This window comes from Melospiza georgiana, chromosome 7 (assembly GCF_028018845.1).
Source record: "Melospiza georgiana isolate bMelGeo1 chromosome 7, bMelGeo1.pri, whole genome shotgun sequence".
NCBI classification, from domain to species: Eukaryota; Metazoa; Chordata; class Aves; order Passeriformes; family Passerellidae; genus Melospiza; species Melospiza georgiana.
The window spans coordinates 17,272,163-17,285,219 of NC_080436.1; the positions used below are offsets into that span (position 1 = coordinate 17,272,163).

Consider the following 13,057-nt stretch of genomic DNA (forward strand, 5'->3'; position numbering starts at 1 on the left):
TGTATCAACTATTCATCAAACAGAATCTGCTGTAGTTTTTTCTCTTGAGAAACCGGAGTTGTTGCTAGATTTGGGGAAGTTTTCTGCTTTCTAGCATTTCTTGCCTTGGGCTGCAAAAGGACCTTTATTGATGTGCTGTGTGAGATCTGCTGTAATTAAGAAGAAAGCAGGGAAATTTTTCTTGCTGTGTCCAAAGAATCTGATACCTACAGGAAGGGTGATATTTTTCCTTCGCTCTGTGTATTTGACTTTGGTTTTGAGGAATCTGAATGCAGCTCAAGAGAGCAGAAAAAGGAGAAGCCTGTACCACAGTGCCTCAGTTGATAGATCTCCAAAAGGCACTTGGAAATGAAGTGGTAGCATCTGCAGCCACAGCATCCATGCAAATAACAGCCCCAAGATAACAAAACCTTCCCTTGGCTAACACAAATCTCCCCTGGGATGAAGATCTCAAACTCTGACAAGAACTTTTTGGAAACTGTTTTTCTTGTCTTCTAAACTGAATTCATAAATCAAAAATGAAAGCAAAGATGAGTAACACAGTTTTGGCTTATTTGTCTGTTTTTCCTTGACTGTTTTCTGACATGTTTCTGCTGTAAACACAAAAGGTAATGGTTGTATCAAATGCAAAAATATACTCAGCTTGGGTCATAGCACACTATGACACTACAAGTATGACTGCTATGATTGCTGTGCTTTAGGATAAAGAATTTGCTTTTTGAATCCGAATTTAAAAAGGTGTTTCTTAGAGTGTGAAATTTTATTAATTTTTTTGAACACCAGAAAGCTGAGTAAATAACCTCTTTGAAATTGCTTTGTTTGTACAGCTGGATACATAACAAAGTTGGTAAAACAAAAGACCAATGATTGAGGGAAATGATATGCCGTAAGTTTCAAAGCAAGCATGAACAGATGCAAGAAGTGAATGTAGAGATGAAGTCCTAACAATACTTTTAGTTGTTACTCCCAGTCACTGTGGTAATGCTTTTCTTTTAATTTTTTTCTCCTTACAGGTGATTCCAGTGTGGCTTTACAGGCTCAAGAGGAGATTATTGAAATGAAGGATGTATTTTCAGTAAAACTGAAGCGTCGTCGTTTTGCAGGGCAGCAAAAAGGTGGTACTTTGTTGGGTATCACAATTTTTAAATGCTTGCATAAAGAGGAGAACAAGCTTACAGACTGTGCTATCCATTTAAATAACCTAAGTGAAGATCATTGTCAGTCATGGTTTAGACATCTGAAGGAAATTTTAAATGGTAAGCATGAAATAGAGGTTGCTGTCATATTTATTTCTATTGGCAATGCATGAGGCTGACTGGAGCTCAGAAACATCTTGCCTGTGGAAATTAAAACACAGACATGAATCTTATTTCTGGCAAATGTTTACTACTGAAGTTTTACATAGTCAAGTGTAAAATCTAGGAAAGTGACAATAATTGACTAATGTATCTGTAAAAATGAAACAAATTGATGTTATTTTTGGAAGAGTCTTGGAAGCTACTGAAAAGAAGTGGTTTTCTTTATTTTGACTGAAGAGTGTTCCGTTCAGAAATCTGCTTCTGAGAGAAAGAACATATTTAGCTGATATTTTCACTTGAAATTGCATCACACCTGATAGTACTAGAGTAGTTGCACTTCTGGGAACTCTTCAGGAACTTCCTGGTGATGGTTTAGGAAATCCCACTTGAGGCTTCCATACTCTTCAGCAACATAATGGGAGAGAATTTCCTCATCTTCATTAATTCACAGGTGGCAGTGCTCTTAAGATTCTGTACGACTTTTGTTGCTTGATTTGATACAAAATTTATTGACAATAGTGATGGGATGCAATCCTTTACTGTAAAAATATCTTTCTGTGTTTGCCTAGGCTAATGCCAATTTCAGGATGCTTTGTTTAACCAATTCTAGGGTTGGTTGGTTGGGGTTTTCTATTTTATTTTATGGAAGCTCTATCAAAATTATGAGAAAAATATTCACCATATAGGGAAAGGAGCCTCACAAGAAATCCAAACCTTTCACTGTAGTTTATATTTGAAAGGCACAGAATGTAGCACACTTTTGATTTAAATAACCAAAACTACATCCCTTCCCCAATGCCAAACTCTGATTTAGCTCCAAAAGGTGCCTCTATTTACAGATTATAGAAAATGAGTTTATTAGAGAAGAAAAGCAGTCTATCTTGTGACACACTATTAGAACTCCAGCTGAATTGTTAAGACTGAGCCAGATTACGGAATTCAAATCTTGTACATCTGTAGTGCTTGTGACAATACTTTGAATAACAATTTATGGTGTGCTTCTACTGAAGTTTCACAAGCACATATTAAAGAAACAACACGAGTTATTAATTGTACATTCTTGCATTGTTTGTTTACAGTATGGTTTGGATTTTCCCAATGAAGATGTGCATTAAGAAGTGCCTTCCCTTTTCCCCTTTTAAAAGGCTTTATGATGAAATATCTCAATCTGCACAAGTGCCAGGATTCCTGTAGATCTCCAGCTACCCATAAAGGCAAGGACATTTGCATAAGGAGCAAATGTCTGTTTTGTTCCTAGATTACTCTCCATCTATCAGGAGCAGTGATACCATATGTTCACAGAAAAAAAGCTGCAGTATCTCTAGCTCAGGTTGCCTTGACCTCGAGGTGCAGTCTGTGCTTTAGAGCTTTGTAACTGGAAGCCACCTGAACCCGAAAATGTGTTCTGTGCAATGCTGTTTCAAGTTCTTGCTTCAGTCTTTCTCTAGAAGCTCAGACCTTGTACAGATGCTTTTTGGATCTCTGATCAGTACATTTTTTCTCCTTGCTTTCTACTTCAGGTATAAAAAGGACTCGGATAATAATAACCAAATGAAACTCTCATCATAGCAGTTGCTGATGTGTATATTCGCCTAAGTCTGAACTAAAAGCAGCTGAGTTCTGTTAATTTCTCAGTGGCTGATATTTCTGTGGGAAGCTATAGTGGGTTTTCATAGTTTTTGCTGCAGCCTTTTAAATTTTTATTTTTTTTGTAATAGTGCTAGAATCATTGTTGTTCATGAATTCAAATTGGCTGCTTCTGGTTTTATCCTTCTGAAGTAGTAAATATTACTTCCCTGCCCTCCTTCCTCCCTCAACCTGTCTGATCACAAAGTAATTTTTCATTAACAGCTGCATTATTTACATGAAGGATTTTTTTATTGATTCTGGGCTATATCAAATTAAAAGGAGATGATTTATCAAAGTAGAACATATATATATAGATTTGGTCAATAATATTTAGACATTCTGACAAATGGGAGCACATATTACTGACAGGTATGTTTCCTCTGCAGATAAATTCAATTTCTGCTTGTTTACCTTACTCTTTGACAAGTTTTTAGGTTTTTAGGCATATACATTAATTAGGGAACAACAATAGCAAGTTTGTTGGTGATAGCATGAGACAAAGTTTATCTGGAGGTTTCTAATGAAGATTTAATTTTTTTTGGCAGTTTCATGTACAGTTTCCTTTTTACAGTGTGATCTGTGTTTGTCATGGCACATGTCATGTCATAAATGGTTTTTCCCTGTTCATTCTTATTATCTTCACAGGGAGTGCCCTCTGTTGCTTTGACTTCGTGTTCAGAGTACTTCAATTTAAAGTTTAACTGAGCTGTAATTTTTTATGAAGCCTGATATCATGTAAGTGAGCACACACAGATATAAGTGTTTAGAATTTAGTCACAGTGACTGCCATTATGGTTCTTCCTGTGCGTGACAGGGTAACAAAATAAATGTACCACCATCTTCCCATATTTGAGGAAGTTCTTATTTTCTGCCAGCTGTTGCTGCTGTTGCAGTGCATGCCAGCTAGACATGAAGAGCTTGCTCATTGATAGAGTGTTCCTGAAATCTGATCTGTACATCACATGTGTGTTAAACTGCTGTAAGATAACCACTGCCATCTTCATGCACCTCTGGAGCCTTGGCTCTGGGATGGCTCCTGTAAGGCCCCAAAGGGCAGTTTAGACAGGGTCTAGGGTGCTGTTATCTTGTGTCAGCCCTGCTGCACACCCCACTCTCAGTGATTTCCATTTATACATCACATCTTTGTACAGGATTTACAGGCATGGCATGTGGGGGCACACTGTGTCAGTAGAATTCTCTGTTTCTTCTAAAATCCTCTGCACGTGCAAATACATAGTGGTTCTGAAAGGGTTGAGGCAGGCTCAAAAATGAGAGAAAATGTACAGTTGTCAATGCTCATCAATTGTTTTTAACAAGATAAGACTTACTAACAGCTGATTTGAAAAAGCTTGACTTAAAACTCTGTAAACTAACAAGAGAGTAAATGTGGTTAAGAATAAATGATAAAGTAGCAAAAACAGCACAAAGTGCATTTTATTTTTATCTGCTGTTCTGTAGTATCTATCACACGGGGATTTGATATGAAAGCCTGAAACTTCATGCATGAAGTTTAATTAAACCATTAATGTTAAACATTAACTTAGCTTAGTTAATATTAACAGCAGCGTCTCCATAGTTACATCAACGACTCTGTCTCATATTGTTAGTTTTTGTCATGTATAATATTCCTAATGTTGTATAAAGTATTTATAAATGTAGGTGGTAATGACATGATTCCAGGCTCTTAACTTTTGTAACATAAACCCATTTTGCTGAGGCTGGGGCCTGAAAGCAGCACAGATGTATGTCTGAGCACAGCGTCTCTGCTGCCCCAGGAGCCTTTGTTTTCAGAACACCCTGATTGACCCACCACCCTTCATGGTTCACTGATTCACTTGATAGATCAAGTTTAAACTAGTGCATATTAGCACATTTGTTAGTACTAGGGGAACAGTTGGCCTTCCTGCTTTAGGCTGCTGGCTCGTTTCAAATGGAGCAGCCAGGGAAAACAATAACAGAATACCAGTTAGGGGAGCCCCAAAAGGCTGGCAGACTGGGATCAGTTGCACACGGTAGTCAATGACATTGATTCATTCATACAGATGTTGTTTAAAGACAATTAAAAGATTATTATTCAAAAACACTTTAAAGAAGCTTCACAATTATGTTGTGTGAAAGTTTAATCTTTGGCTGTTGCAGAATATGCTTTCATTAAACTCAGTGGTTTGGTGCGTTCTAACGTGTCCAGTGCACACCAGGAATGATAAAGTAATAAATTTTGTCATGATCATCCTTTCATGTCAGTTGGCAATTATTTGGCACAAGTAAAATCACTTCAGTAGGGCACCATCTCTGCTCAAATGTTTATGAAAAATATATCTGTCAATGAAATATTTTATCTTTCTAAAAAAGTAAATTGATGTTCAAATAGTCATAAAGAGAATATTTTAATACTTTGATCCTGTGAATTCATTTGATTCTTGAAAGTCTTGCTGGGATTTATCTATTAACTCTGATATGCTTTTCAGCAATAGCCCAATATGCATAATTATAAATAAATTTTCTAGTTTAGAATGCTTTAAGGAATTAATTTTTCTTAAAAACTTAAATTCAACCATTTCCTCAAAAATCTAGGATTTTTTCCCCAACTGAAAAGTCTATTTTCTTTTGCCTCTGTAGGATTTCTTTTGAAACTTTATATTGCCACCTAGGGTTAAATTTTTACATGTCACATGCAAAAACATTGAAGTGAGATAGTGATATTTGCTTTTCTCCCTTCACTTTTCTCCTGATGTCTGTTTTGCAGAACTGTAACTCACACTGTCTGGGTAACAGAAGTTTTGACGCTTAATCTGCCTTCTCTACTTCTACAAACTTTAATTTTCTATTCTTTCCCCCTGCTTTGTCCATTGCACTCTTGTATTTGTATGTTTGGGGGTGTGGTTTTTGTTTGTATTTTATAACTTTAAAGGTATACTCAGATATCCATGACTGAAGTCAATTTTTAGCTGTGGATGTTGGTGGGGGAGTTGAGTGTTAGGAGGACCAGCTGATCACAGTTTCTTGTAAATAAGATGAGAAACAGGACAGCACATTTATGAATTTGGTTAAATCTTTTCTCTTTTGAAGCAGGGGTCTTTATTCTTAGAAGTTTTCCATTTAATTTTTAAATGGGAAACTTTTAATTTGCCTGATGCTTTAGGCAAATGATAGTCACAGAAATTGTTTTTTTTTGGTCTTGTTATTTTTATAACTTCTACAGGACTGCAACAATACCAGTTAGTGGATTTCAATTAAGACACAATGAATTTCTGATAATTATTTATATGTATTAATTGTCTTTGGAAGCTTTTATTTAGACTTCCTTGTTTGTGTTGTAATTCCTGTAAAAAGACATTCCACTGCAGTACAAACAGGACAAAACAACTGCAGTGCTTCTTTCTGTTTCCAGAGAATCAAGAAGATTTTAGGTTGGAATGGACATCTGGAGATGATCTGTTCTGGCTTCCTGCTCAGGGCAGGTGAGCTTCTAATAAAGATCAGGTTGCTAAGAACCATGTCCAGAGAAGTTTTCAAAATCTGTAAGGATGGACAGTGTCATCTATGGCTAGCTGCCCTCATTGTGAAGGGTGTTTTTCTTTATTTCACCCTGGAATATTCCTTGTGCCGCTTGTGCCCATGGCCTCTTTGTCCCAGCATCTCCAGGAAGCCTGGCTTGGAGGCCTGTAGCTTGCACAGGGGATGCTCAAGGAAAGATTTTGGTAGATTTGTCCTTGGGGCTGGCCAGGCCGGCTGCCTCCTGCCTGCGGCCTGCTCCGGCCCCTTGCTGTGGGGGCAGCTCCGTGCTGGACCTGCTGCCTTCATCTCTCCTGGGCTGGGAGCCTGCAAGGGGGGCAGCTCTTCAACTTCAGGCTCGGGAGATGCTGACAACAAGGCTGTAGTGCCATCCTTTGGACTTCTGACTGCCCTCTTGTTCCTGCAGCCCAGAGAGCCCTTGCCCTTCCTGGCTGCCCTGGCACAGTCCAGTGATGTTGGGTCTGGTCCCTTGGGAGCTGCCAGTGCTGTCTGAGGTGCTGGAGCTGCCAGTGCTCTCTGAGGTGTTCCCTGCTGGAGCTGCCAGTGCTCTCTGAGGTGCTGGAGCTGCCAGTGCTCCCTGAGGTGCTCCCTGCTGGAGCTGCCTGTGCCCTCTGAGGTGTTCCCTGCTGGAGCTGCCAGTGTTCCCTGAGGTACCGGAGCTGCCAGCGCTCTCTGAGGTGCTGGAGCTGCCAGTGCTCTCTGAGGTGTTCCCTGCTGGAGCTGCCAGTGCTCCCTGAGGTGCTGGAGCTGCCAGTGCTCTCTGAGGTGCTCCCTGCTGGAGCTGCCAGTGCTCCCTGAGGTGTTCCCAGCTGGAGCTGCCAGCTCTCTCTGAGGTGCTCCTTGCTGGGCCCTGCCCCATCCCATGCTCAGAGGGTTTGGCTGGCCCATGTGCTGGCCTTGCCTTTGTCCTATTGAACATCGTCAGGTTTTTCTCAGACCTTTCTTGTAGCTGATCAGGGCCCTCATGAACAGCAACCCTTCCCTGCAGCACATCTGTAGCCCTCTCCAAGTTCCCTATTTTCTTTTTCCTCCTTTTTGAAAGAGATGCTTCTGAACACAGGTGCTTGTTACTGCAGGCATTCAGGATTCTCCAGGATTAACTTGCTGTGCAATGACTTGGCACTCTCTGCAACATTTTCACATAAACATGGTTATACATTTTTTTGTGTAAGATTTTGAGGTTATAGCAGAAAACTGATACAATAATTTCCTTCAGAAATTATTAAGAAACTCTTCTAAATTTTCTGACACAAACTGGATAAAGAGCTAGTTTTCCTTTCAAGATTCTTTGATGCATTGAAATAAAAGGAAAAATTATCTTTGTGACTTCTATAATTATGTTTTGATCTTAAGGAATACTTTCCTCTTTAATGTTGAAATAGTGTTTAGCTATAATTTCTTTAATAACTATTTCTGTTCAATTGTTGAGGTAGAGTAAGTGGAACGAGCTGCAGGAAGTCCCTGCTGACACTCTGAAGGTACCTGTGGCTGCAAAAATTGAAGTAGTATTCTTTACGGGCAGGAAAATGTGCTTTCATTCTTGGCTCCCTATGTAGCTCCTTTGGCTACTACTAATTTTGTTCTTGAATGTTGAAAGCAGTACACTTGCCAGATATTCTAGCTTTTGACTAAGAAAGTGATAGTCTACCCTGGTCCTGAAACCAAATTGAGAATCGTTCAAATCAAGTCTTTTGAATAAACACCATAAGAAGAGCAGTATTGCACACTACTGCTTGCTTCTTGCAGCAAAGCAGCCTCATTGAACCATGGCCATTGTAGGAATTCTAGAAAAGGGAATTTAAAAAGTAATGTTTTTGGTTTAGCATGAGTTATTTACTCTTCAACAAAATGCCATGTTTCAAATAATAAAACTACTTCATGTGATCAATGTGCAAAACAAGGTTTAGCTTTGCATAACAGTGTTATTTCAGGGTTATTTCCTTTGAGTTTGTTACTTCAAAGGCCTAAATGAGCAGATTTCCAAATGGTACTGCCAATTTTCTATTTCTTTATATTTTTGAACCTCCTTTACTATGAGAAAATTTCCTTTGGACTGTTTGATTTGCACTCTCAGAAAAGAAAAGAGTTGGATTGTTGTGTCAGTTTTGTTGGGTGTTACTTTCGTATACCTGCTGGGATGAGTCATTAAATTCCAACAAAGATGCGTTTTTATGTTTGGGTTTCTTTTCTTTTTTGGTGCCCAGACTTCACATTCACCCTGCTCCTGAATCAGGGTTTAACTGGGCTGTGACATAAGCACTTTTTTCTGGTTCCTACAGCTATTTATTACCTGTATAAACAAAATTAATCAATGCTGTAATTTAAAGGTAAGTAGTACAAATGCAAGAAGAAATTGAGACATTTTTAGACTGTAATTTACTTGTCCTGTCAAAGTATTGTAATGGTTCTGATTTCTAAAAACCATTTAAGCTGTAAAAATAGTCAGATTGTGTGTAATCTTGAATGTTTTGTTTTAATTTTAGGTTTTCAAAACAGACCTAAATCCTTGAAAGTGTTTGTTAATCCAAGCAGCCACAAAAGAGAAGCCACTGACATTTATTATGAAAAAGTTGCACCTCTTTTTAAACTTGCTGACATAAAAACTGATGTTACAGGTAAGTTGCTTCAGAAGTATAACTTAATCCTTTGTGAAACTAATAGTTAAGCATGTGAGAAAAATTCAATTTACTGCTTATCCCTATTGCCTTTGACTGCAAGTATTGCATTTGGAGTTCTAGTTAATACAACACAATATATTTTTATTTTGTCGAAAAGGGCTTTAGTAATTCTCTTATTGATTCAGTACTTTTCACCTGTAGCAATCAATACTAGTAATCTAGTCTTTTTTCCTATGTCTGTTGTAACTGACTTGACAAATTATAGATGATCTCATCTTGTAGTTGTTCCTTAAATTTATTATGAAATGATGACTAGTTCCGGTTGCAAAATAATCAAAAATTATTCTGGTAAGATCTCACTTAGCCATGAGAATATACTAGTGCAATAATGGTAGATGAAAATTATCTTGCTAATTTTATTCCCTGTATCCGTGTATTTTTTAACTACTTAGCCCACAATTTAAAGTAAAAGCAATTGAATATTAAAGACACATTAGAAGAAATGTGAAAATGATGGTCTGTATTAGAATTCTGTAGCAATAATTTCCTAACTACCCTGAACTGAGAGGGAATGCCAGCAGCTTTGTATAAATTTTAATTTTCACAGACATATTTTTCTACCTGGAAGGCATGGATCATAGTGTGAACAGACTAATTATGTTGTCATATTATAAATTGACTTAGCCCTGTTTGGTCACAATTTTAAAAAAATGTTTTAATACAAGTTGTGAATATCATTTGTGGAGGTTTCAAAAACCTTTTTACTAGTGGAATAAAAACAGTTTAAAGTTTATTTTTTAAGTATTTGTCTTTGAATTTTTAATAGGAAACTTCTGAGTGAAGCCAGAAAAATGTTTAATGGCCTGTCCTTTAATTAAGGTTATTTGGGCAATGTTGAAATACTCCTGTGCTTATTAGCTGCCTAACACTCCTCCTACAGGCAAAATGAGAAAACTACATTGCAGTTTTCAATGCTAGTTGAGAACTAAATAATTAAGGATTATGTTGTTTTTTTTTTAAAGAGGGTGGTGGTGGGTGCTGAATAAAAATCCTGTCCACTGGTACCCTATTCTAATAAAACCAAGCACTTTATTTCAAGTAAATTGAACTGGGTTTTTTCCTCCCATAATTGTTTTGGATTTTGTGATGTTGGAGTGTGCTTCCTGCTGTTCCTGCTGTTTTGGAGCATGGCCAATATTTACATAACTGGTGGTGTACAAAGCTGTATTGGGCACTGAAATTGTGAAGGCTTTTGTACAATTTTTGCACTGAAGATAGTTTACATTGAGACTTTTCCACATGCACATATTTAAAATTCATTGAATGAGAAGTTAAAATTTGTTGAGCACAAAAAAATTCAAGCAAATTTGAACCTCTGAAGTGGCTTCTAGTGCATAAAAAATAAAAAATTTTCAGGTTACTTAAACCACTTCAGAACATCAAAGATTGACAGTGGAGTGCTGAAAGGCAGAGCTCTCCTCAGCCAGTCTTGTACATTGGTAGCTGTTGCTTCCTCTCTGATGAGGCTTTCCAGATTTTATTCTTCATTATAGCTTCTCTTGGAATAAACTTCTTATGTGTTTAGAAGTCTGGAGTGGAAATATTTTCTCCTACCCAAGGACATGTGGCAATCTAAAGACATGTCTGTAAATAAGTGAGTGCTGAAGTAACACTTTTTCTAATTGTTTTAAAATTTTGTAGAGTTTTCTTTCTTTTTTTTTTTTTTTTTTCCCAGACAGCTTTGTGTGGAACACTTTAATAATTTCAGTAAAAAATAATCAAAGGTATTCTGGAGTGGATTGTGTTTTGCTGGGTTTTTGAGATTTTTTTTGTCACATGCAGTAAGCAAACCTCTGAAGTGCTTAGAGCTCTAGAAAGTGTGAATTAGCAAATTTAAACTGAAGCAATACTTTGAATTGTGGCTAAGGTGAAACAATAGTTAAAATCTGACCTCTTTTAAGAATTAGGCAATTTTTTTGTGCTGCAGCTGGGATGTGGCTGCTAGGATAAGAACAGTGACTCTTCCAAAAATTGAGTTCTACAAAAGCTCACTCCACTGTTGAGATACCTGCAGGTACTGGCAAACTGTGATAATCGGAACTATTATTTTAGAAATACCTTAGTGTCTTGCAAAATCTTACACATAGTTAAAGAAAAATAAATAAAAGAAACCCTGACAGAATCCTAGCTTGTCTCATTTCTCTTCATAGTTTTGAGTCTCTTGCTTCCACTTATGCACTATTACAACCTGGACTTTTAGGCAAAAATAACAGCCTTCCCTAACTCCTATTCTTAGGGCAGAACCACAAAAGAAAGGAATATTTGAGAGTTGGACAAACAGCACTGGTTTATGGTAAATTGCATTGGCATATGGTAAATACCAACAGATAACTGGTGTTGATGCTGGATGAGAAAAAGCTGTCATCAGTAACAGTTAATCCCATTGATTTTAGTCTGTGGCAGGAGTGCCAGCATGTTCAGGTGCCATGTGAAAGCATCCCCTGTTTTGAAGTGTTGAACTAATTTTATATTGCTTTTTCTGTGTGTAGTGGTCAAGCCCTTGGTTCTTGTTTGCCACGTGAAGAGGATGTTGAAGTGTTTTTGGAGTATGTGTGACTCTGTTCAAATGGGGTGCACCTTTGGTGTCCTTCCTTCAGAATGCTGTTATCTGGCACTTAAGGACAAAAGAAAGAGAAAATCTTTCTAAATTGTGCATTACAAATGGTCAAAAATAATCAAATTATATTTTTGTGATAATGATTTTGACAAAGATGAGATTTGGATCCTTCTCAAACAATGAAAGAAGCTTTCTTCCTATTAACAAAACACATTCAGTAGGTTTTTTTGTTTGTTTGTTTTCCTCCTGAATTGGAACAATGCCAAATATTCAAACACTTAGCTTTTTTTCCAGCTATCAGAATGATTTATACATGCCCTTCTGGAGGTTGTCAAGCCTGCAGAAAACTTTCTACACATGGTCTTTTTATGTCTGTGTTGGATTTTTCTAGGTTCTTTTTCTACTCGAATTATTCTCTATATGTTCTCACAAAGATTTTCCTGAAAACCTCATTTTTTCACTGCCTTTTTGTCATGATGTGTCAAAATAGATCCTTTGTCATTCTCTCATCAAATTTTAAATTTCTTGTAATTCCCCAGTCTTAAGCCTTAGCAGTACTTCTACATAGTTTCCAAACTTAAGCAATTAGATGCAAAGAGGATGGATTTGCTCTCAATCTGGCTAACAGTAGTCATTTTTACTGCCTTTATTGACTTCTCCGTAGACATGAGCCCTCTTTATTTTTATGTCCTTGTTCCTTGAGTGAATTAATTCTGTAACAGTAAGCATAACTTACATTACATTAGGAAAGCACTGAGCATGTTTTCTGTTACAAAATAAATCTTATTTACTGTTCAATTTTAATTAGACTGTACTCATAACTTTCTAAATGTCATCGTGTTCATTTAAAAAGGCATGTAACCTGGTAACCAACTCTATTTTCATGGGAAGAGTTTCTTTCACAGCTAAGCAATGGTAAGATATTTGAACCTTTCTGCATTTTTGCATGATGCACACTTTTATTGGTCACTTTTCACACAGCCTACAGATATTGATAAAAGCATTGTTCCCATTGGCAATGCAAGGCTGAATATGGTAGCTTATATAATGTGCTTTGATATTCCAGAGAGACCCTGCATGAAAGTAAATTCTCTAAATAATTCCCAAAAGTTATTACAGTGATAGGTGCTTCTGCAGCAAAATGATAAATCTCTGCCTTCCATATAATCAAAACAACTCTGTTTTTCTAATTAAAAATTTTCAAAACACAAAGCATGAGAACTTTGCTGGTACTGATTGGGGGATTTTGAACTTACAGACAATATAAACAAATTTTTAGTGTGAAGTGTAAAAATTGTATCACCTTTGTTTTGATTTTGTTTTCCTTCTCATTTTTTGGGAGAAAAGATATATACACTCACTATGTCCACACACGTACT

The 13,057-nt window shown here is 37.1% G+C and overlaps 1 protein-coding gene across 1 annotated transcript in view; it reads left to right on the plus strand.

The window, feature by feature from the left end:
• CERKL (ceramide kinase like) overlaps positions 1-13,057 on the plus strand; it is a 52,033-nt gene that overhangs the window by 20,101 nt on the left and 18,875 nt on the right. The window contains exons 2-3 of the mRNA XM_058027581.1: positions 1,014-1,256; positions 8,927-9,058. Coding sequence (XP_057883564.1) covers positions 1,014-1,256; positions 8,927-9,058 — 375 coding nt within the window. The remainder of the gene's footprint in view (positions 1-1,013; positions 1,257-8,926; positions 9,059-13,057) is intronic.